This window comes from Pteropus vampyrus, unplaced genomic scaffold (assembly GCF_000151845.1).
Source record: "Pteropus vampyrus isolate Shadow unplaced genomic scaffold, Pvam_2.0 Scaffold197, whole genome shotgun sequence".
NCBI lineage: Eukaryota > Metazoa > Chordata > Mammalia > Chiroptera > Pteropodidae > Pteropus > Pteropus vampyrus.
The window spans coordinates 1,614,270-1,635,644 of record NW_011888978.1 but is presented as its reverse complement, the minus strand read 5'-3'; the positions used below and the strand labels follow the sequence as shown (position 1 = coordinate 1,635,644).

The window sequence follows — 21,375 nt, the reverse complement described above, 5'->3', positions numbered from 1 at the left end:
CAGGTTTGGTAAAACACTTCTATAAAGTCTTCTGGGCTTTTCTTTGACTACTTTTCCAATTTCTGATAAAGTTTATTCAGGTTTTCTGCTTGAGCCAACAATTAGAATTTATATTCTCTATTTAGCCCTACCTAGGCTTATTAGAACCGTGTGCTTAATTTCTGCTCTTGAGGATTTGGGGGCCTTCCTTCTGCTTGTTTTCTCCGATTTCGTCTCTGTGGTAGTGACAGGGCACGATTTTTGAGTTTTCTTTTTGTCTTCATGTCAGATTTGGAACTCATTCCACATGTGCTTGAAAAGAGCGTGTTTTCTAGTTGCTGGGCTTCAATATGAAGTTGTTTTAGTAACTCAAATCCTCTGCAGCCCCACCCACTGTTTTCTCTAACTCATCTGCTGTTCTCTGGAATCAGTGTCTTGAAAAGCACATAGAACTCTGGCTTCGTCTACTTCTCCTTGTATCAGGTTGAAGCTTTGTTACGTGCATCAAGTTTTATATGTTTTACATCTTCTCAATGAATTGTTTATCAGTTTGTCCTTTTAATGCCTTGGGTTATACTTTACCCGTAAGTATCGTCATGCCTGGTTTCTTTTTGTTGGCAATTACGTGGTATCTCTCTCGTCGCCCCATTTGTGTTAACTCCTCCTGGGTCATTTTCTTTCAGTTCTGCCTGTGCAGGTAATTTACAGCTGGCTTTTGTGCCAGCTCCTGCTCCTCTGTCAGTCACCTCACTTTAGCTCCTGCTCCCCGACTCAACCTGCCTTCCCGGCCCTGCTGCACCTGCCTTTCCTTCCAGCCCAGCTCCCAGCTCTCAAGGAGACTCCTGGATCCCTCCTGGGCCCTGTCCTTCTCTCATTGTTTTTCTGCCTGGCTCTTAACCCTCATAGCCTTGCAATTACCTGTGGAGCACTGGAGAAACTGAGTCACACAAGACCCCATGGCTCTGTCTTCCCAGGGGCCTCCATACAAAGGGTAGGAAAGACAGTTAATGCTCAAGCAAATTCACGAATGAGGTTAGAACTGCAAATGGTGATGTGTTCCCTGAAGGAAGAAACAGATTGTGTCAGGGGGACGCTGGGGAGGGGAGGGCCTATTTTAATTTAGGATGAAATAGGCAAGTTCCCCAAGGAGGTAACTTTCTAGCTGACACCTGAAGGATGAGAGGGAGCAGAGCCAGTGAGAAATGAGGGGAAGATGGTTCCATGCACTGGGGACAGCAGTCTTCCCCTGTCACTGAGAAAGGCTCCATGCACTCCTTCACCAAGGGTGTATAGCTGGCTCTGTGAGGGAGGCAGACGGGGTCAAAACTTGTCCCTGAGTCCAGTGCAAGAGGCAGTGGAGCTCTGCACCATGGACTGTGGGCCCCCTTCCCTCTGAGACTTTTGAGGGACTCCTGCTGGATCTGTGGGTGTGTTAAACTTGGGTAGCAGCAGCAGAAAGGGCACCCCAGGTGAAGATGCCTGCACAGCATAGGCCTGGGCATGCAATTTGCACAGGGACAGCAAACACAAGGCTCCCTGAACCCTGCCACACGACGCTCACGAGGCACCTGCAGACTCAGAGCCCTGGGGTGTCTCTTCTCTGGGCCAAACATGCCTCTGTCTACCCATCTCAATTTCTCCACACTGTCCCTCGATGCTGGAGGACAGGGCCCACTCGGCCACATCAGCAATGCTGGATCCCAGGGCCCGGGCTCCTCCTCTGTGGTGTGGCTTTCTGAGTCACTTCATCTTTCTGCTGCTGGGGTTTTGTGACGCTGAAATGGGACAGTAATGAGGATGATGAGAAGCCTTCTCCTCACTGTGGGGTCGATGGCTCCTGGGGGTGGCGGATCTTTGCCACTGTGAAGAGCTGTGCACGTGCCCTGCGGGGTAGAAGGGCTGCCCTGTGCTCCAGTGGCTGTGGATGAGCTGGGCCACCGTGACTGGGACCTGCTCATTCCCCTGGAGCACAGGCGCTTCGGGATTCCCTGGAGGCAGTCCTGCTCCCTCAGCCATCCTCTCCCCAATTCTGATTGACTGAGAATCTGTCCAATTTCTAGAGACTAAAACTGGGGACAGCTCTTGGAAGCTTCCTATTGTGTCATTCTTTGCCTGAGACATGAGCGAAAAGAGTCCCAGCTGCCTTCCAGAAGGGTCCCCAAAGCAGGGAATGCCAGGAACTTAAGTCCTGTGGTTAACCACTGAAAAGAGACAGTTCTGCCACTGAGGCCTCCGCTCAGGGGCACCTCACCTGCAGTAGCCGGTCTTCCCCAATGACCGGGACCAGCCACCTGGGGTAACAACTCCTCCTTGTGCTGGAGGCTGTGCAGAGTGCTGCCAGAGTCAGGCAGCACTGAGAGCTTTGCTTCTGGGCCTGGGCCAGTAACGAGGGCTGGAGCAAAGGTCCCGGTGAACTCCACGCCACTACGCTTAGCAGGCTGGCTGCGAGCTCCCCGGGGGCTGGGGCCAGTGCGGATAGAGTGGCAAAGAGCCCTCCCTGGGCACCAAGGGACCAAGAGGAACAGAGGTCTTTGGACAAGGTAGGCGACCCCGTGCTGGTGGACAGCCCCGGAGGCCGTGGTTGGTGTCAGGGGATTCACTTGGCAGCCAATCCAGGACGAGGGCAGGAGCCTGCTACTGGCCGAAGTTCCCTGTAGCAGGACTTGGCTTAAGGGACAGATCTGCTGGGACTGGGTGTGCTCAGGGTCTCTGCACAGCTTCAGTGGCAGGATCAGGCCCATCATAGGAAAATGGGGAGACATCCAAGGTTGACAAGGTGGAACGTCAGCCTGGCTGCTGGGTCCCGTCAGCGCTCATGTGGCCTGGGCTTGGCAGACCCCACTCACTTGGGGCTGCTTCTTATATCTTGCCAGGCAGGGCTGGGGCTCCCAGGGTCTGGGTAGCAGGGTGGGGCTGGCGCTTGCCGGGAGCCCTAATGAGCCCCGTCTTCCTCTCCTCATCTGCATTTTGACCTTGGCTTTGGGGTACTCTACAGGGGCTGGGCCTTGTGGGGTTGAGGTGTTCTAGCACACAATGTCTAAGTCACCCTCCAAAATAGCTATGATTAAAGCAATCAGCAATGACAATCACGCTTGCAGGGAAATGGACGTTGCTAGTGCACCTTTAGAAAACTTTGTTTGTAATGGACCTGTAACATGCAGTTTAATCAAAAACCATGCTCATTTGGCAGAAGCAGCTACTGGTTATGGCCCAGCTAACTCTGGCCCAATGTCAGCCCCCTCACCCTCCCACAGGGACTGTCGAGAGGGGTCGCTGATTCCCTGGGTTAGGGTGGGGAGACACTCTGATGACCTTGGGGGCCAGGAGGGCAGTGAGGGCAGCAGGCCAGGTGGCCTGAGGATGTGGTCCTATGTGTCCTGTTTCCATGTGTGACTGTCACTCCACAGCCAGTGCAACCCCCCTTCCTGCCTTGTGACCCCATCTCTTAATTCCTCAGAGAAGCTGGCCATTCTAGATTTTGTTTAATGAGATTTCTCCCAATTTTGAAATACTGTCAACCTGGTAAGGTATTTTTTTAAACACCATGTGGCCCTAACAAGTGCCTCTGTGGGCTGGTTTTGCCCAGGGACCACTCGTCAGTGACTCTGGGCTCAACAGGGGCAGAGGGTAACATCCAGCCTCTTCCCCAGGGAAGAGATATTTTATGGAAATTACCATTTTTCTGCTTCCCAAGGTGGCTCTGAAGGTGAGCTGTCTCTGCTTGTTGGAAATGCAAAGAAATAAATGTGTAAAAATAGAGTAGCAATTCCTCAACCCCCCGTCAGCTTTAAGTAGCCGGTCTCTCCTCTGGGAGAGGCAAGGTTGCCCTGAGTCATCTCCAGGCAGCCCAGCGGGGGGGTTAGCTGCACGCCTGCCTCCCCAGGCTGCCTGGGCAGCGCCTGCCATGTGCGTGTGCATGTGCGTGTCAGGGGTGCACAGAGGACTACAGGGCGGTGGGGGAATGAGGACCCCAGGAAATACAGGAATGCAAGCAGCGGCTTCGTCTTGGCCCGACTTACTCCTCTTCTCCATGAAGGCTCCCTCTGCTTCTCCTGCACCCTTGCACCCCTCTTTTCCTTCTTGCTGTCTATGCAGTGGCCCGGTTGCAGGTTTGTGCCTCAGACCTAACAGACAGCAGGTGTGAAGGAGAGAGCTCCTGGCTGAGAGTCAACCTCACCGGGGGGTCCATCAATCCTCCTGTCTATAAAATGGGGACGATAAACACACAAAGGGGCCTGTTGTCCGCACTGGGTCAGTGCAGGACCAGATGGTGGGCAAGACCGGGCGGTGGACCAGCTGCCCTACCTGGCTATGAGTGGCCATGCTGCTCTCGGAGCCCTATTCTGCCTCCGGGGTCTGTTGTGTGGCACTGTGACATATAGGGAGTCCCTGTCCATGTCTGCAGGAGGCAGCAGACAAAAGGCTTTGGGGCCAAGTGAGCAGAATTGCTCTGGAAGACCCTTGGGAGGTGTCTGCAGTGGCATTGACAGTTGAGCTGGGCTCTCAGCTCCACCTTAGCAGTGGGGCCGTAGGCCTGGACACCATCTCCTGGGTTGGTGCTGTCATGATGACCTGAGGACCAAGGGCCTTCCAAGGGTAGGAGTCTCTGATAACCCCTCCCCTCACACACAGAGAATGCCCAGGAGAAGCAGGACCCTGAGGTTAGGGACCGTTCAGGGCGGGACCCAGGGCCAGTGGGAAAAGGCGAGAGAACCAGGGCAGCAGCTACAGTTGTTCATAAGGCAGGACAATGTCCTGGGGGCCTGGGTGTCTCAGCTGAGGCCCCTCAGGCCCCACTCCCCCACTCTGGGCCAGTGGCCAAGCCTGTGGGGGCCGGAAGTGAGCCTCTTCCCAGGTGGACGGTGAAGGAGCTACCATGAAAAGGGCTTGTCCTAGTCCCTGCATGATTCAGTCAGGCAGCTACACCTGTCCTTGGCCTGGGGCCAGGTGCAGCCATGGGTGCCCCTGAGGGGTCTTGACCATGGAGTTGGGGTGGATGGACCTGGCCCAGAGACCAGGAGCCCTGCTTCCATGGACTGAGCAAGAGGTCCCAGAAGGGAGCTGCCCAAGGAGACATCGTAGGACAAGCACCACCGGGCCTGGGCCTCAGTGTCCCCAGCTATAACAGGGGTGGCTACATTTGGGAGACCAGCTCTTTGGCACCTGGATAGCCCTTCTCAAGTGTTCAAGTGTGTGAATAGGTGAGAAGAGCTGGCTCTGCCCACACCCCCTCCTGCCTGGGCAGCCCAGTGTCTCATTTGTCACTGGGTGCCAGACCTGGGCCCTGTGTTGGCCGAGGCACTGGTCTGTATGCTGCTGGGTCTGAGCTGATTAGGTGTGCAGTGCTGCCCTCTCTGAAGCTCAGTCCATTCTTCCATAAAATGGGGGCAAGAATGCCCTTGGTTTGAAAGTGCCATGAGTTTTCAGCAAGGTGATGGCCAAGTTGGTGCTGGGCAGGTACTGAGTTGCATCTGAGTGGGGTTTTGTGCTACTGCAGCCGTGTCCCTGGCAAGCCTGGGCCGCTGCTGCAGACTATGTCTTCTGTCTTCCCAGGGGCCTCGGCTGGCAGCCTGGACAGCCTCAGCCTCAGCCTGGGCGTCCTGGAGGAGCACGTGAGCAGCTCGCGGCGCCGGGCACGCAGGCACGCTACGGACGATGACTACAACATCGAGGTCCTGCTGGGTGTGGATGACTCTGTGGTCCAGTTCCACGGGAAGGAGCACGTGCAGAAGTACCTGCTCACGCTCATGAATATCGTGAGTGGGGGTGGGACAGGTGGGGCGGGCACCTGGGCTTTCGCAGTTTCCCGGTGAACATGGGGTAAGAAATGTGATCACAGGGACATTCTTGGTCCTCAGGTGAGAAAAGGTGACCTTCCGACTGACCACACTGAACCTCAGTTTTCTCATCTGCAGGTGGGGGTAATTCTCACTCAGCAGGCCTGTTTACCTGCTAAGGCAATTTTTTCACAAACTCCAGTCACTGGTGTACCATTTTTCTTGATTTTGGCCATATCTGCATTGTACCTGGAATGTGTGTTTTCTTATAGAGCAACTGACTTTTTTAAAACTTAGAATTATTTACTGAGGAAACCTCACCTGATGTAAAGGTAACCCAAAATGAAACGTAAAGCAATGTTGCTCAGCCTCTGTAGACAGCCCTGCCTTCTGCCCACTCTGCCCCACAGCCACTCCATTTAAAAAGATCTGTGTGTTTGAGAGGGGACAGACAGCCACTGAGGCCTCCTTGAGGTAGTCAGAGGAATTGGAGATTGAAGAGTGGACCATTTCTCCCTTGAGGCTGAACCATTTAATGGGACATCTGTGTGCTACCTAAGTCTTCTGGGCATGAAGGGCACCTGCCCCTGGTCTACCTGATGCAGAGAGATGAAGGGGTCGACCCTGCATTCCAGGCCCATACCCCTGCAGGAGGACGAGGATGCTGACAGACTGGCCGGTAGAGGGCGCAGCCCCACCTCTGCCTGGCGCCTGGTCAGGGTCACTGTGGGGACGTGGAGGGTCCAGCCGCCAAAGTGCAGGCTCTGGGGGCAGCATTAAGCTCAGCTGAGCCCAGCTGGGAGAGTTGGGGTGGTAGGGCGGAGCAGGGCGCGTCCTGCATGTGGACCGCTGGTGGGGAGGGCAGATTTGTGGAAGGAAGCAAGGGGTTAGAGGTGAACAAGAAAGCCCAGTAATGGGGCCTTGGAAGGCAGCAGGGCCGTGTGCCCCAGTCTTACAGGCCTTAGTGTTCGCATCTTTACAATGGGTCAATAATTTCCATCTCAGGGGTTGTTGTGAGGATTAATTGAGGTGACAGAGGTGAACGTGCCTTTCAGTGTCTAAATAAAGTGTGGCTTTGCTATCGTGAGCATGACGATATTTAATTTAGCAACGGCACATCTAGAATTATCCTCTAGAGGTACTTTGAAGATTCTGTTGTTAGGGTGTCCCTGGTGAACTGTTCCTGAGGCTGGTGGAAGAAAGTCAGCTTTTCCCAGGTGTGGAGGGTCCCACTGTCACATGTACCTCGTGCCCCATGAGCCTGTAGGAGGAAGTCTAGAACTTTCTCTTAATGTTGTCCGTTAACCTCAGTTTATTCATTTACTCCCTCATGATCTAACTGTGCCTCAATTTCAGATAGGTTGGTTAGTTTCTTGACAAGCACAAGAAATAGAAAAATTCTTAAATCGAAACAACTTTTTTAACAAAAAAAAGGATTTTAGGAGATAATTGAGGAGCTGAGAGAGAGGAGTAGGGCCTCGTCTTTTTCCCTGTCACCTCCAGCAAGCGTTCATCAGATGCGTTCCTATCCCAGGCGCAGTGGCTGATGCTACAGAGGCAAGGGCCTGACAGGCTGTCCGGGGCCGGGGACTCAGGGTAGGGGGCAGTGGGGGTCTGCACCTCTGATCTGGGCTGCGCCTCCCTCTCCAGCGCAGTGTGGTAGAGGAGATGACATGGATGTGTCGACTTGACGGTTAACGCCCTCCAAGGCTCTGTGTCCTCGTTCAGGGCAGCACACACCTGGAGAGAGCCCTGGGGGCTGAACTAGGACACGTGGAGCCCTTAGGGGGTCTTGGGGAGGAGCGGGAGGGAGGAAGCATGACCTGGTAGAACGACGCTGTCAACGATGCTGTCTAATGGGGCTGTCCTCTGTGTGGGGAAAGCTCAGGTTCTGTCCTGTCCAGTTCACAGCCACCAGCCACCCTGGCCTTTGAGTGCTTGAAATGTGGCTGGTGTGATAGGAGAACTGGATTTTCAATTTATTTTTTTCCAATAGAATTTTTTAATTTTAATTAAAAATGTTTTTAATTGTGGTAAAAAAACATATAACATAACGTTTACCACCTTTGCCATTTTTAAGTGTATAGTTCAGTGACATTAAGTATATTCATGTTGTCATGCAGCTGTCACCACTATCCATCCTCAGAACACTTTTCATCTTGCAAAACTGACACTCTGTCCCCATTAAACACATGCTCCCCTCCCCCTCCCCCAGCCCCTGGGAACCTCCGTTCTACTTTCTGTCTAGAAGGTAGACTGCTTTATGAAACTGACCGCTCTAAGGACATCACATAAGTGGAATCACACAGCCTTTGTCCTTTTGCGACTGGCTTATTTCACTTAGCATAAGTCTTCAAGGTTTATCTATGTTGTAACACGTGCCAGGATTTCTTTTCTTTTTATTGCTGAGTAATATTCTGTTGTATGGTGAGGCCACGTTTTGTGTATCCACTCATCCATCGACGGACCCTCGGGTGGCTTCCACCTTTTGGCCATTGTGAACATGCTGCTGTGAACCCAAGTACACAATATCTATTCCAGTCCCGCTTCAGTCCTTTTGTGTATATGCCCAGAAGTGGAATTGCTGGATCATATGATGAATCAATTTTTAATTTTTTGAGGAACCTCCATACTGTTTTCTATAGTAGTGGCTCCATTTTATGTTCTAACCAACAGGGCACGAGGGTTCCAATTTCTCCACATTCTCGCCAACACTCGTTATCTGATAATAGCCATCCTAATGGGTAATTTAATTTTTGTAATTGATTTGTATTTGGATTCAATCATTCATGTGGCTGGCGGCTACCGTATTGGACAGCACAGTTCCAGGAGGTCTGTACAACAGGCTGTGCAGGTCACCACCAAGGTGGCCAGAGCCCGTCCTCTAAACTTGACCAGACATTTGATGCTAGACTTAGATGTGGGCAGCCTTGGGTGTGGGGCCTCGAGACCCTGAAGGTGCTGACTCACCTGGAGATGCAGCCAGAGCCCCGAGTGGGCCTGGGAGGCCTGGCCAGGGTGCAGATCCCTCTCCTTGTAAGTGCACAGCTGGTTACGGGGCTTCCCGGCGCTGGAGCCAAAGCAACAACGTGGAGGACAGATTTGGCGGCAGCCAGCCCGGACTATGCTCCAAGTGAGGCATTTGGTCAGCAGTGAGGACAGCCAAGGCCAGGGCTGAGTGTTCCCAGTGGCCGAGACCTGGGGGCCAGGCCTAAGTGGACTCAGTCTGTCCCCTGAGGAAGGCCCTGGAGGCCCTGGGAATGGAACACTCTGGTGGGGGTCCCTTTGATGGGAGCCCTGGGAATGCGGGGTGCAAGGAGGAGCAGAGGCCATGGTGTGCCGGATATAGGTGTGGCTGGACCCTGGCTGCTCTGCTCTCTCTCATCATCCTGGGTGGCTCTTTGGCTGGATCCCCTTTGGGGTCTCTCTGTGGCAGAGTCTGGGCTGCTATGTGGGTCCTAGTGTGACACAGACAGTTCAGGTTCATCAAATATTCATGTGCTCCCCCCTCCCCTCCATGTCTCAGCCTCCCTTGCACCAAACTGGGGGCCATGGGCTAGTTCTGTGTAACAGCCTGTGTGGAAGGAAGTGACACATGTCACCTCTTGGCTGAGGCAGTTAAGAATTGGTGTATCCCCTCCCTCTGCTCCTTTTCCTGCCAGAGTGATCTTAGAAGAACCATGTCCTGGTAGGCGTAGCTACAAAATGGGGCAGAGCCACCCAAACTGCATCAGGCTGTGATGTGTGCAAGGAAACACACAGCAGCCTTTATTATGTCGAGCTGCTGAGATGTGGTGGATTCTTTGCTACTGCAGCATAGCCTGTCCCACTCTGACTAATACACTCGGCGCCCGATCATCCATGTTAGGCAAGGGGTACGGCTGTGAGCAAATTTCAGATAATGATAAATTCAATGAAGGAAATAAAATAGCTGGTGAGCTAAAAGTTTAATCCCTGGTCAACGAGTGTGTGCATTTTTAAGCTTTCTATACTGGCATGTTTTCTATTGTAGTATCACCTATTCGTCCTCCACTGAGCAAATGTCTAGCTCCCTACTTCATGCCACCAAATTCTTTTCAGCTGTGGTACCTTGATAGCTACAACTGGGATAAACTTTTTTCTTGTAATTGTATTTATTTGATAATAATGAGGTTGCATTTTTAAAATACATGTGTTTTAAAACTGATCATCTTATAATTTTGGGATTGGCCTGCTCATGTCGTTTATTCCACTGGAACTTGAGTTTCTTGTTACTTAGAAGAATCTTTACACTAAAATAGATTAACTTTTTGTCTGTTGTAAGGGCAGAAAGTATTCTTCCTGGTTTTGTGGTTTGCCTTCCGTTTCGTTTTGTTGAGAGCCTGTTTTTGACGGCTCGCATTATTGTGTGTGGTCATGTCCCGAGATCTTTCGCTCCCCAGTTTGCCCTGGGTGCCATGTACTTCCTGCCTCCTCTGCAAGTTAGTCTCCTGGGGCTTTGCTCTGGCCACCTTGGTGGTGACCCCCACAGCCTGTTGTCAGCAGCATCGCTTCCCAAACACCAGCCTCTAGTGACCACCTGGTCATTCTTGCCACACTGCGTTCAGCCCAGCAGCCTCACACCCAGAATGTCTCCAGGTACAAAACTCCCGGGGCTGGGGCAGGATAAAATTTGCTCTCTTGCTCAAACAGCAGGAAAAAAATGCCATATAAAGTACATAGCAAGCCTTTTCCTTTCTCCTGCAGTCTCAAGATTTAAAAATTTTCTCTTTTTTGTTGCTATAAAGAAAAATTAGAATTCTTAATTACTAGTATGAATTTTACCATTTATCTTTATGTTGTACAAAGCCAGTTTTAAAGGCACACATTAGAGCATTTAGCTTGTACGAAGAATCGCCAAGATTAAACAGGTTTGTATTTCATGGCTGAAGCCCAGAGGGTGCCTCAAGCAGGTCAGAAGTTCAGATGAAGTGCCAGCCGGACCTGGGAGGTGGAGGACGGGAGCCCTAGGAGCAGAGCTGGCAGAGAGCGGGGTCCCTTAAGCTCAGAACTTCACGGAGGCCCCAGTTCAGCCACCAATGCCCCAGCCCCGCTGACAGCCGCCACTGGAGGGACACATGGCACCATGCCCTGCCCAGGGAATCTGGGCACGTGGAGCCTGGCATCACCCCTTCCCCGGGAAGATGGCTCGGATCCTCACATCTCGGCACCTGGGTTAGCGTGCCTGACAGGCTCACCTTCCTTGAGCCTGTGTGGCACTGCCCCAGGTGGGGTGGCCACAGCCATGACCCAGCTCGAGATGCTGTGGGAAACATGCACCTCCCCTGACATTTCTTGCCTCTGAGTCCAGGTCCCCACTGGAGGCAGTGGTTAGAGAGTGGGGTGTGAGCAGCTGAGGACCTGTCCTAGACTCGTGGGACCGTGTGTGAGACTGTCCCATCTGATTTCACTTACAAAGCACAGATTTAGAGGCAAAGTGATGAAGGATTTCAAGACGGCAACCACAAAGCATGAAGTGTCAAGCGTGGGGCCCTTCTGAGCGCAGGCTGGCTGCTTGCCTGCTAACCCAGGACCGTAGCCTCCAGGTTGTTATCTCCTTGCCCAGGGGCTCTCAGCCTGGTCAGAAAGGCTGAGACCCCCAGGGAAGGCCACCAGGGATCCTCACACACCAGTTTGGGGCAGATGTGTGGCTCGTCCAGCCCTGCTGGCTCCTCCAGGCCCATCCCCCATCCCCATGTGGGCCCCACGTGGGCTCCCTGCTTCAACAGGCTTGTCTGCTGGCCTCCATCGGGCCTAGCCCTAAAGACCGGGAGCTCCCCTCTGCCTGGCTTCCCTGCGTACTGAAGCTGCTGCCCTATTTGGCCTTTCCTCCTTGGAAACGTGCCCCTTGCTGTGTCTGGCCTTGCAGGCTTGGACGTGGCTGACACTCTTGACCACGCCTGCCACTGACCCTGGTGCTCAGGGAATGACCACGTTGCAGACTTGCTTGCCAGCCCCTGGGCCAGCCTCTGCTTCTAACTCGGTGCCGTGGTAGCACGAGCCTGGCCCCCCAAGGAGCTGTGCTCGGATGCAGCCCCTGTGCTTGAGGCGCCTTGTCACCCTGCCAGCTTGAGGGAACGGGAGGCCAGGGATGAGTGCCCTAGGGGACAGCTGGAGCCATTATTAAAGTAACACGTTTACATATGCATTTTTAAAAGTAAAATTTATGTGTGCCAAGACTTCAAGAAATGTAAAATCTGGGCACAAGATCAGTGCTTCCTGTACAGTTTTATGGCATTTATCTGAAACAGTAACTTCAGTCCAACTCTTTCCTGAGAAAATAAAGGCCTTACTGTGTCGTTTGGGGTCTCAGTGTCCACCGAGCCTGTACGAGCTGTGGGCTGGCTGCACTCCTTGTAGACTGAGGACCTTTGCTCCTGGGGCCTCAGGAGGTCTGCCAAGGCCACCAAGGCCGTGGGACTGACGTGCGGTTTCTTCCCTGAGGTGCCACTGTTTTTTAGACAGCAAGCATTTTAAAACACCAATTTTATATTAAAGTAAACAAGGACATGTTACTGAGTTAAAGTAAAATTCACACGAAGTTTTCAAGATAAACTGGAGATTCTAAAACAGGGTTGACAAAACCACTGCCTGAGGGCAAATCCAGCTCGTTGTCTCTTTTTGTAAATAAACTTTTATTGGAACACAGCCACACCCATTCATTTATGAACCGTCTGTGCTGCTTTTGTGCGACAGTGGCAGAGGGGACGAGCTGGGACAGGGACCATCTGGCCCACAAAGCTGAAAGGAGTCACAATCTGGTGCCAAAGAAGTATTTGCCATTGGGCTCTGAAGAAATCTACTCGCTTGGTATCCGCATTGAGCTGTGGCCCCAGAGCTCTATAGTTTGCATATGTGTCCCATTGCCTTTGGGTGTCCACGTTAAGAGAGCACCGAGTGTAGAAGGAGGACTGGCTTTGAAGTCAAGCATCTGTGTCCAAACCTTGGCTTTCACCTCCCTGGCAAAGTTCCTGCCTTGCCCTGAACTTGGCTTCCTCATCCTTAAACCTGTCCTGGCTCAGGCCCCAGGTCACACCCGCCCCACCCCGGTCTTGCCAGCTTGGGGGACCTGTGAGGTCACTTTGGGGGTTCTTTCCAAAGCAGTCGGATGAGCTGATCTTAACCACTTGAGAAACAGCAGAGCAGGAGGAGCAGACTTCTGGGCAAGCAGAGCTGTCGCTCCACTGCGTTTACTGCTCCCGTCCCGGGAGAGTCTCTGAGCCTCTTCTTCTGCTGAGGGTACACATGCTCCTGGGGCCCACAGAAAACAGGGACCCAAAGGGGCTTGTGAGCTCCCAGGGGCCATGCCCTCCGACCCCTCATAGCACAGAAACATCCTCTGTACAGTGTGTTCTAAGACAATTTTTGTTGAATGAATGGTTTCTCTCTGTGCCAGGATTCAGATTTTTTCCTTTTTTCTTTTCTAATTTAATCCAGAAATTGGCCTGGGTTTACCAAAGCCTTGCCAGGGTTTGCAAACAATCAGAGGCACACGGGCTCCATTTCTAACCAGCTTCCAGGAATGTCAGGGCCATGTGGTGATGGTGGGGAAGGCAGCGGGGGACAGGAATGCTTCCTGCTCGTCCTGGGGTGGGGTGGGGGTGCTCTTGAACTGGCCATAGAGCTGCAAACCAGCGAGGGGAGGCGCGGCCCCAAGGCCTGCTCACGTGTCTCTGGCTCTGGTTCCCAGGAAAGAGAAAAACATCTCTGAAACCAGACACTAAAACTTAGTTCCCTAAGTCGAAGGGAATCAAGCAGGGCTCCCAGGCAAGAGGGACGCATTTGGCTTTGGGCTTGGCCACAGCAGGGGAAGGAGAGGGGGGAGGATGGGAGCAGAAGCTCCATTGTCACAGGCACTGGGGTCTGCTGGTGCTGTGGGCCACAGCAAGGCGTTCCTGGCACTGTTCCTGCTCCACGTGCTTGTCTCGCTGGCCTGAGAGCAGGGCCCCATGTGCCACCAGGAGATAGGGCTATCAGAGCCAGTGGTGTGTGTGAGGTGGATACGCTGCTTACAAGAGGGCGGCACGCTCAGATGCTGATGGCAGCCAGGCAGAGGCGTAGCTAGGGAAGAGGATGGCTGCGGACAGTAGGGAGTAGTGGGGACCAGGGTGATAGGAGACACCATGCCCCTGGAGAGCCCCTCCTGAGACCCACTCACTGTAGTCATGTAGGAATAAGCAGGCCCAGTGTTGCCAGCTCTTTTCTTTTCCACGAGAGACTGGAAATCCAACTTTCATAGGAAATCTAATTATTTTTCAATGTCGGCAACACATTGAAATTAAGACCTCACACTACACAAGTGACTGCAGGCAAGTCTGACCAGGCAGTGGGTGGACTGTTCCTTCTGGCTTAGAACAAAGGAGGCGACTTGCCTGCCGTGCTGTGTCCTGTGATGGGGCAGCTCTGCCACCTCCCAGGGCTGCTGTGAGCATGACTCAGGTTAAACAACAGAAAAGTGCTGGGTGCATGGAAAGCATCTCGCGATTGTGAGCCATTCCAGTCACGTGTTTGTTCCTGGGGCACTCTCTGAACCCCTGGTCTAAGTTGGCCCCATTCTGGGCTCTGTGTACAGAAATGAGCAGTCATGTCCCTGCGCTCAGAATGCGTGGAGCATGAAAGGGGTGGGGAGCAGGACGAGGAACGAGTAATGATGCCCTGATTAATGTGGGTACTGATCATGAAATGTAGGCACTACAGGGTGAGAGGGAAACGTGCCTCAGATGAGGGCCACTTGAGCTGCCCCTAATGCAGAGGAAGGGGTTAGTTAGCCAGGGAGGGAGCCTGAGCTGTGCTGGCGCTGCTGTGGTTGGTGGAACGGCAAGTGCGAAGGCCTAGCGGTGTCGCCCCATCACAGAGCATGGCTGGGCCCCGCTGCAGGGTGGGTGCTGGGGGAGAGGCGGGATGTGAGATTGGCAAAGCCTTCTGTGCTGGCCAGGGTCTTGGGATCTACCACCATACTCTTACAGGGGAGTGATGAGGTTGGTTTTGGGTCTTTAAAAAGAAACACCGTCTTTGGGAGTTTGAGGCTTATGCCTTCCATTTTCAGAAACGCCTCTGCCCAGGGCCTGAGTTTTCATACACGCTGGCCCTGTGCAAGGGGGCACTTGCATGACATCTCCACATTGCCCAAGGTTCCCTTTCCTGGAGCTCAGAGAGGTGGGTGGCAACGTGGATATGGAAGCTGGAATTGGGAATGAGCCCAGGTGACGTCCTCTCCCCGCTCTTCTTCTTCTTTTTTTTTTTTTTAATCAAGATGAAATGGGTGTGAAGGCATGTCACAGACTCAGCATGCAGGACTGGCTTCCCAGGAGGTAAACGAGCCTGGGAAGGGATGGGAGAGGGGAGGGGATAGAGAGGACAGGAAGGGAAACAGGAAGAAACTGGACAGCACCTATCAAGAAGGTCCCGGAGGAAGCCCGCCCCAAAGTTTGTCCTTACTTGAGCTCCTCTGACCTCCCAACAGCATTCTGTGTCCCGTGCCCACGCCCGGCTCTCCACCTACTTGTGACCCTCCTGGCTCTTCCCTTTGGCTTCTCCATCCTGGGTCTTCCTGTTCTAAGGTTCGCTCAGCTGCCCTGTCCTTTGTCCATTCAGTACATTTCTGTATAGTGCTCACTGCGTACCAGCCGGTGTAGGCGCTGGGAGTGTGGTGGTGAGTAAGCCTGAGGTCCTGCCTGCATGGAGCCCTTTCTAAGGTGGGGGGCCGACAACGGCCCCCACCTTGGATGACAACGAAGCAGACAGAGAATGTCCTCGTGGAGTACCCACGCTGTCCTCCCTCTGCCTCTGCCCCCCAGCACCTCCCTCCCTTCCCCTGGGGAGACCTCCTGATAGCTGACAGAAAAGCTTCTGAGCAGCCTGTCCTTAGCCTCCCTGGGGGAGCTGATGATTGTCAAAGTGGGAGTTAGCATCCCAGAGGACCAGGAGGGCCACGCATCGCCACTCCTCAGTGACAGCTGCAGACAGCTGCGTCGCTCGTCTCTGTAGACTCCAGCAAGGAGGTGACAGCTGAGCCGGAAAAGCAGAGAATGTGGTGCTGCTGGGATCCGGTTTGGGCCAGCATGGGTCATCACTGCTCTGGCCCCCTGTGCTGAGGTGTAGTCCAGCAACCCTGGGGTCCTGCTCCCCTGCCAGGGGGCCCTTAACATTGTGTCTCGGAAGGGTTAGGGTTTCACATAAGGCACCACAAGTTCAATGTGAGATTCTGAGGGCCCACTTACCTGGTTTGCATGTTCAGCACCTGGCCAAGGGCCCGGCATGTAGTAGGTGTCGAGTAAACATCTTTGAATGACCAAATAAGTGAGTAAATGAATTCCCATGAAATGACTATGGTCCCACAGACTCCTATGAAAAAAACAGACCCTACCTGTCCATGAAAAACAAGTCCCAGTAGCCCAAGTGTCCTTGTCCCTTCTTTTTTATGCCCCAGGCTCTTCTCCATTGTGGATGCTGAATGTGTGACTTCACCAGTTCACAGGATCTCACAGCTGTAATTTCAGCAGATTTCCCCAATTGCTCTCCAAAGTCTTTGCCCCGTTCCCACCTGACTCACATGAGCAAGGTTCTCACTTCCTCTGAGCCTCAGCTTCTCCATTGGCAAAACAGATATAACAGTGCTCCCTTGCAGGGCGTGGGGGTGAAAGGTAATGACATGAGGAGGTACCTGGCACAGGTCTTGGAAGGTCAAAGCTGACCAGTAAGATGCTGCCATCCTTCCTTCATCATCTGCCAAACCAGCCTAGCTCTTGTCCCTGAGAAGCTTGGCTCTCATGGGGACATACTCTCCTCCCCTAGGGTAGCAAGAGGACCAGAGCCTGGGTAGTCCCCAGCACAGCCTGCGCCCTCTGCCTGGCTGGGGAGAAGGTCACAGCTGGTTTCGACTGCAGAGCATTCCATGCAGAGGGTGCCGTGTTCTCGGGACATCCCTGGGACGGTAGACGTGGAGTGGGGCAGGCTCAGGGGTCAGAGGGACCATGCTGGCCATATGGGGTGGGTGGGTGGGAACTGAGACCTGATCTTGAAGCTTTGGGAGCCAGCTGGGTTCTAGCACTGAGATACAGAAGGGCCCTGGCTCTCGGGACCCCAGCATAAGGAGGGGACAGTTAACAACCCAACAAATGAGGAGATTTGAGATTGTGATATGCCACAGAGGGAGCAGCCTGGCTGGGAGGGGTGTTTGAGTTAGCATAGTGGGCTCTGTGGGGACATCTCATACTCAAATACGGTGTCCAGGTGTGGGGACGGGGTAGTCCTCGTGCCCCCGCCCCACCCGAGCCAGGCGTTGAGGTGGGCCTGTGAGCTCCCCGCAGTCCTGCAGACCAGAAATGATCTGTGGGAACTTGTGCCTCCAGGACTCAGCCCTTGGTCTGAGTCCCTGGTGTACCTGTGCATTCAGCCATCTCCTCTTCTACCCTTTGTCCCCTTGCTCCACACTTTCAGGTGCCTGTTCTGAGCCTCAGCTCAGGTAGCTGACAATGGGTTTCCCACTGAGTTTGATACAAGCTTTCACTTTGGGAGAGGTGTGTTCACAGCAGAGTCCAGGCAGTGGGCTGTGATGTTGCAAGCAGGGTTGCAGAGAAGCTTCTGGATTCTGCTAGGAGACCACAGATGACAGTCTGAACTGTCACGGTTTCCTCAGTCTCTTCTGGGTCTAAGCCTGCTCCGCAGGGTCTCTCCTTTCCTCCTCATCACTTGGGGTCCCCTGGGGCCCTAGCGATGGTGGGGAGGCTGGCACTAGGGAGAGGAGCAGGTCTGGCCTCTGACCGTTTACCCGGGTTGCTCAGGTGTGCTGGGCCCTCAGCTGGTCCAGGTGCAGTGCCACAGCATCCTGTCCACTTTGCAGCCTCAGCCTCTTCCAGCTCCAGGCCACTACCCGCTCCCCAGTCAGCATAGCTGGGAGCTACTGGAGCCCTCACCCTGCTCGGGGGCTGGGGAGCCAGCTGCCACTGGGCCTGCTCACAGACTCTAGCCATCCCATCTCTTACCTCGCTTAGTGCCTTGTTGCAAGTGGACCTCATTCTTCTGTGTGGTCTCATCTCAAGGTCAAGGTGGGATGCAGGGCCCGTAGTCCTCGGGACCTGTTTGATCCTGAAGGTGTGTCCCGGGGAGCAACAGCAGGGTGGGGACCACGTCCTTGGGTCTGACTTCCTGCCTCTGCTAAGCCAACTCCCCTTACCTCCTTGGTCAGCCAGGATGCTTTCTCCTCTCCTCTTGCTGTCCCTGGGGACTTCCCATGTGCCATGCCCTCCTTCCTCATGGTGGCGTTGCCCCTCTCTCTTTCCTTGGGTCGAAATGATGGTAGGGCAGCAGAAGAATGTGAATTACAGGTGAAATTAAAAATGATTGTTTTCAATGATATTGTAGTGCCAGTTGGACACAGGTGACAGATATCACATCTCAGGGGTGGGGGTCATGCCCCACAAGCTCTGAGATTGGTGGGGAGGGGAGGATGCCTGAGGTCTGCAGAGGGTGTCCCTCCCTGAAAGGGCTGCTCCTGGATGAGACTCCAGGCTGAGCCCCAGAGCTCATAGCTGCCCTGAAGAAGGCAAACTTCTACATTATCACTCAGAGCCAGTCCTGTCTTATTGTCTATTCCAGAACAGAAATTGGCTTCGTCTTCGCATAAGCAAAGTCTCATTACAATGTATTTTCCCAAACAAAAGAGCCCTTGGCCTCACTCCCTGTTCTTTAAGCAGTTTTCCCTCAAGGTTTAAAGATTCCAAGATCAATTTCTCAGACAAGGCTCAAGGACGTTGTCCCAGCTTCCTCTCCCCTGGGTTGGGCTAAGGAGAGTGGCTGCGCCACTTGCCTCATAGTTGGGGCTGAGGTCGTTACAAGGCCTCATTGGCACCGCTGCTGTCACACACTTTCCCCATTTCCTGTTGGTCCACATTCTCCAAAGCTATACACTCATTCATTCATCCAAAACTCTTTACTGATCACCTGCTATGTGCCTGACATTGCTGGGGACACAGCAGTGAGCAGGGAGAGAGAGAGGTTTCTCCTGTACCAAGTGCACAGTCTAGCCTGAGAGCAGCTGTGTTAGTGGGGACTTTAGGGACTTGCTTTGAGGAGGGGACAGTTGTGTCGGGGGGAGAGCATGGAAAACCGGAGGGCACAGCCAGTGCAAAGGCCCCGAGATAGGGATGGGCCCCAAGGCCAGGCCGTGAGGAGAAGGGAGACATTGCACCACAGGGTTTTGACTTTTTTCTGGTTGCAGTGAGAGGGGTGGGGATGGGGGTGAAGCAGGGAAGTAACTGCCCCCTTCCTTTGAAACATATTTATTACTATGACTTTGTTTCTTCAAATGCTCTTCAGATATTTCAACAATTCAGGGTCTGGAAGACAGAATAAGGAATTCTAGGCATGAGACATTGCACGGGCAGCGAGAGAGGCAACCAGGCTTCGAGAAGGCGGGGCCGTAAGAGTGACAGAGAAGCCAGCCAGGCTGGCTTCAAGGGAGCCCTGAGGGCCTGTTCCTGAAGGCATTGGGAAGCCATTGAGGATTTCAGACAGGGGAGGTGGGATTCGCTCTGAGGGGTGACTGACTCAGGAAGAATGGTGTGCATGGCTTGTGGGAGGGACACGAGGTGGTCCTGCCACCTGCGTGCCAATCTGGGCGATGGGATGGAGGTTTGGGGAAGAGGGGGCGTGAGAAGGAGGCAAGGCACTTGGGGGCCACCTGCTGTTTGGTTGCTCTTTTTGCCATGTCTGTCAGCTCTCTGCTCAGCAGAAATGTCATTGCTGTGTCCCTATTAAGGATGTGAGTGATCTGCTGGGACTCTTACTCATCTTTGCACACCCAGGTGGCGCCACAGGCTTCTGGCCTCACAACAGCACCTGAGCAACATCTTGTGGGAGTGGGAGACAGCTGGACTCAGGGGACCTGGGTGATTTCACAGCCCCTTTGGAAAGTTGGCATGGCCTTGGGGGTCAGGGCAGGGCACCTCCTCAGGCCAGTGGAGGACAAGGGTGGTGGGGCCCTCCCCTCAGCACTGTCAGATGGAGCCAGCATGGGGGAGCTTGTTTGCCAGTTGGGGTCTCTGCCGTACCACACCAATGAGCAAGAACTTGACCCAGGCCAGCGGGCACCGTGGGGTCCTGCTTCTGGGAGGGGGTTGCTGGGACCTGGCCTCAGGGGTCCATGAGAAGGGCTCCCAAGAGGGGCCCCATGTTGGGGGCTACCCTTAAGTCCCAGCAGTGAGTGTCACAGAGCAAGGCCGGCCGGCAGCCCAGCCTTCCTTGGAGCAGTAACCTGTGCAGAGCTGTGTCCCCATGTGGGAGGGGTGAAGGCTTCCTAGGGCTGAAGACCATGAAAGGGGTGCCACAGTACAGGGCCACCAAGGTGGGCAGGGCTAGAGGACTCTGAGAGCTGGCTTGTCAGCTGGCCTGACCAGTGGCCTGGCCTCCTCACTAGCTGTCTGCTGGTCACTCTGGACATGCCCTGTCTAGCTCTTCAGCAGCCCAGGAGGCCCAGATTGTCCCCAAGGTCAGAGTCAGGGCACCCAGCCCAGCCGTTAGGAGCAGGCAGCTGATGGGTGGCCTTGAGGATGGAGCCTCCCCATTCTGGACCGGGGCTCAGCAACCTGATATCCCAAGCTCTAGCGGCCTCACCCTACCCCAGGCAGGATGTGGGGAGCTTTAAGCTGAGTGGGGGTTCCTGGGGTTCTGATTATCTCTGCCCCTAAATCCAGAGTCAGGGTCAGACCTGCCCAGTGTCCAAGAAGGACAAAAGACTCCCTTCTCAGGACAAGAGTGGCTGTCCTCAGCTCCATGACAGGGCCAGGAAAGCAGGAGGGTCCTGACAGGCAGGGTCTGGCCAGGAATAGGGAAGGGCCAGCCCTGTGTCCCCTTCCTCCCTGTGGAGACCAGCCCCAGCTTTCCTACAACTCCAGTGGGGCTGACCACCCCTCCTCTCGGCCTCAAAGGGCTGTTGGGAGCATAAGCTGAGATAATTCTGGGTGCTCAGGCCTGAGTCCCTTCTGAATAACAAGGCGGGTTCCCCATCTTCCAGAGGGATTGTGAGCACAGGGTCAGAGTTCACCACGCACACAGGGGTATGTCCCCTTGAGGCCCATCCCAAACCAGCTTTGAGAAGTCAGAGCACAGGCTTCAAGGTAGTGCTGTCAGGGTGTCAAGGGAGCCCTGAGCCTCTCATTTTCTGGGGAGGCTCTGAGGGATGACCCCAGGACCTTCCCTTGTCTCTATTCTTACAGAACAAAGGCAGACTGCTTCCTCTTGCCTGTGAGGGGCTGGGGCTGAGTGTATTCCAGGGCCGTGTAAGAAGTGCCCCCATTCCAACCCAAGTCACCCTCATGTCTATCCCTTCTCTCCAGTTGTCCTCGCATCTGAGCCCTATACTCCACCTCTCAGCTGCTACAGTGGGCACTTCAAACTGCTTTCTGTAAAGGAGCCAGAGGAGTCTTTGTAAAATGCCATGTCGTCATTTCCTGTCTTGGCCCCGTATTGTCCTTTGCTCCTTGAGTAGAGTTGGAAACCTTCTCCTGACCAACCTCAGGAGCCCTCTCCCACCTTCTCTCCTGGAATTCTCCCCCTACCCTGTCCTCTCTGCTAGGAACACACCTCACTGCCTCTGACCCCA

General features: G+C 53.9%; 1 protein-coding gene across 1 annotated transcript in view; it reads left to right on the top strand.

Annotated features, from left to right (window-relative positions):
* ADAMTS2 (ADAM metallopeptidase with thrombospondin type 1 motif 2) overlaps positions 1–21,375 on the top strand; it is a 216,925-nt gene that overhangs the window by 126,992 nt on the left and 68,558 nt on the right. The window contains exon 4 of the mRNA XM_023537738.1: positions 5,533–5,735. Within this exon, the coding sequence (XP_023393506.1) occupies positions 5,533–5,735 (203 nt within the window). The remainder of the gene's footprint in view (positions 1–5,532; positions 5,736–21,375) is intronic.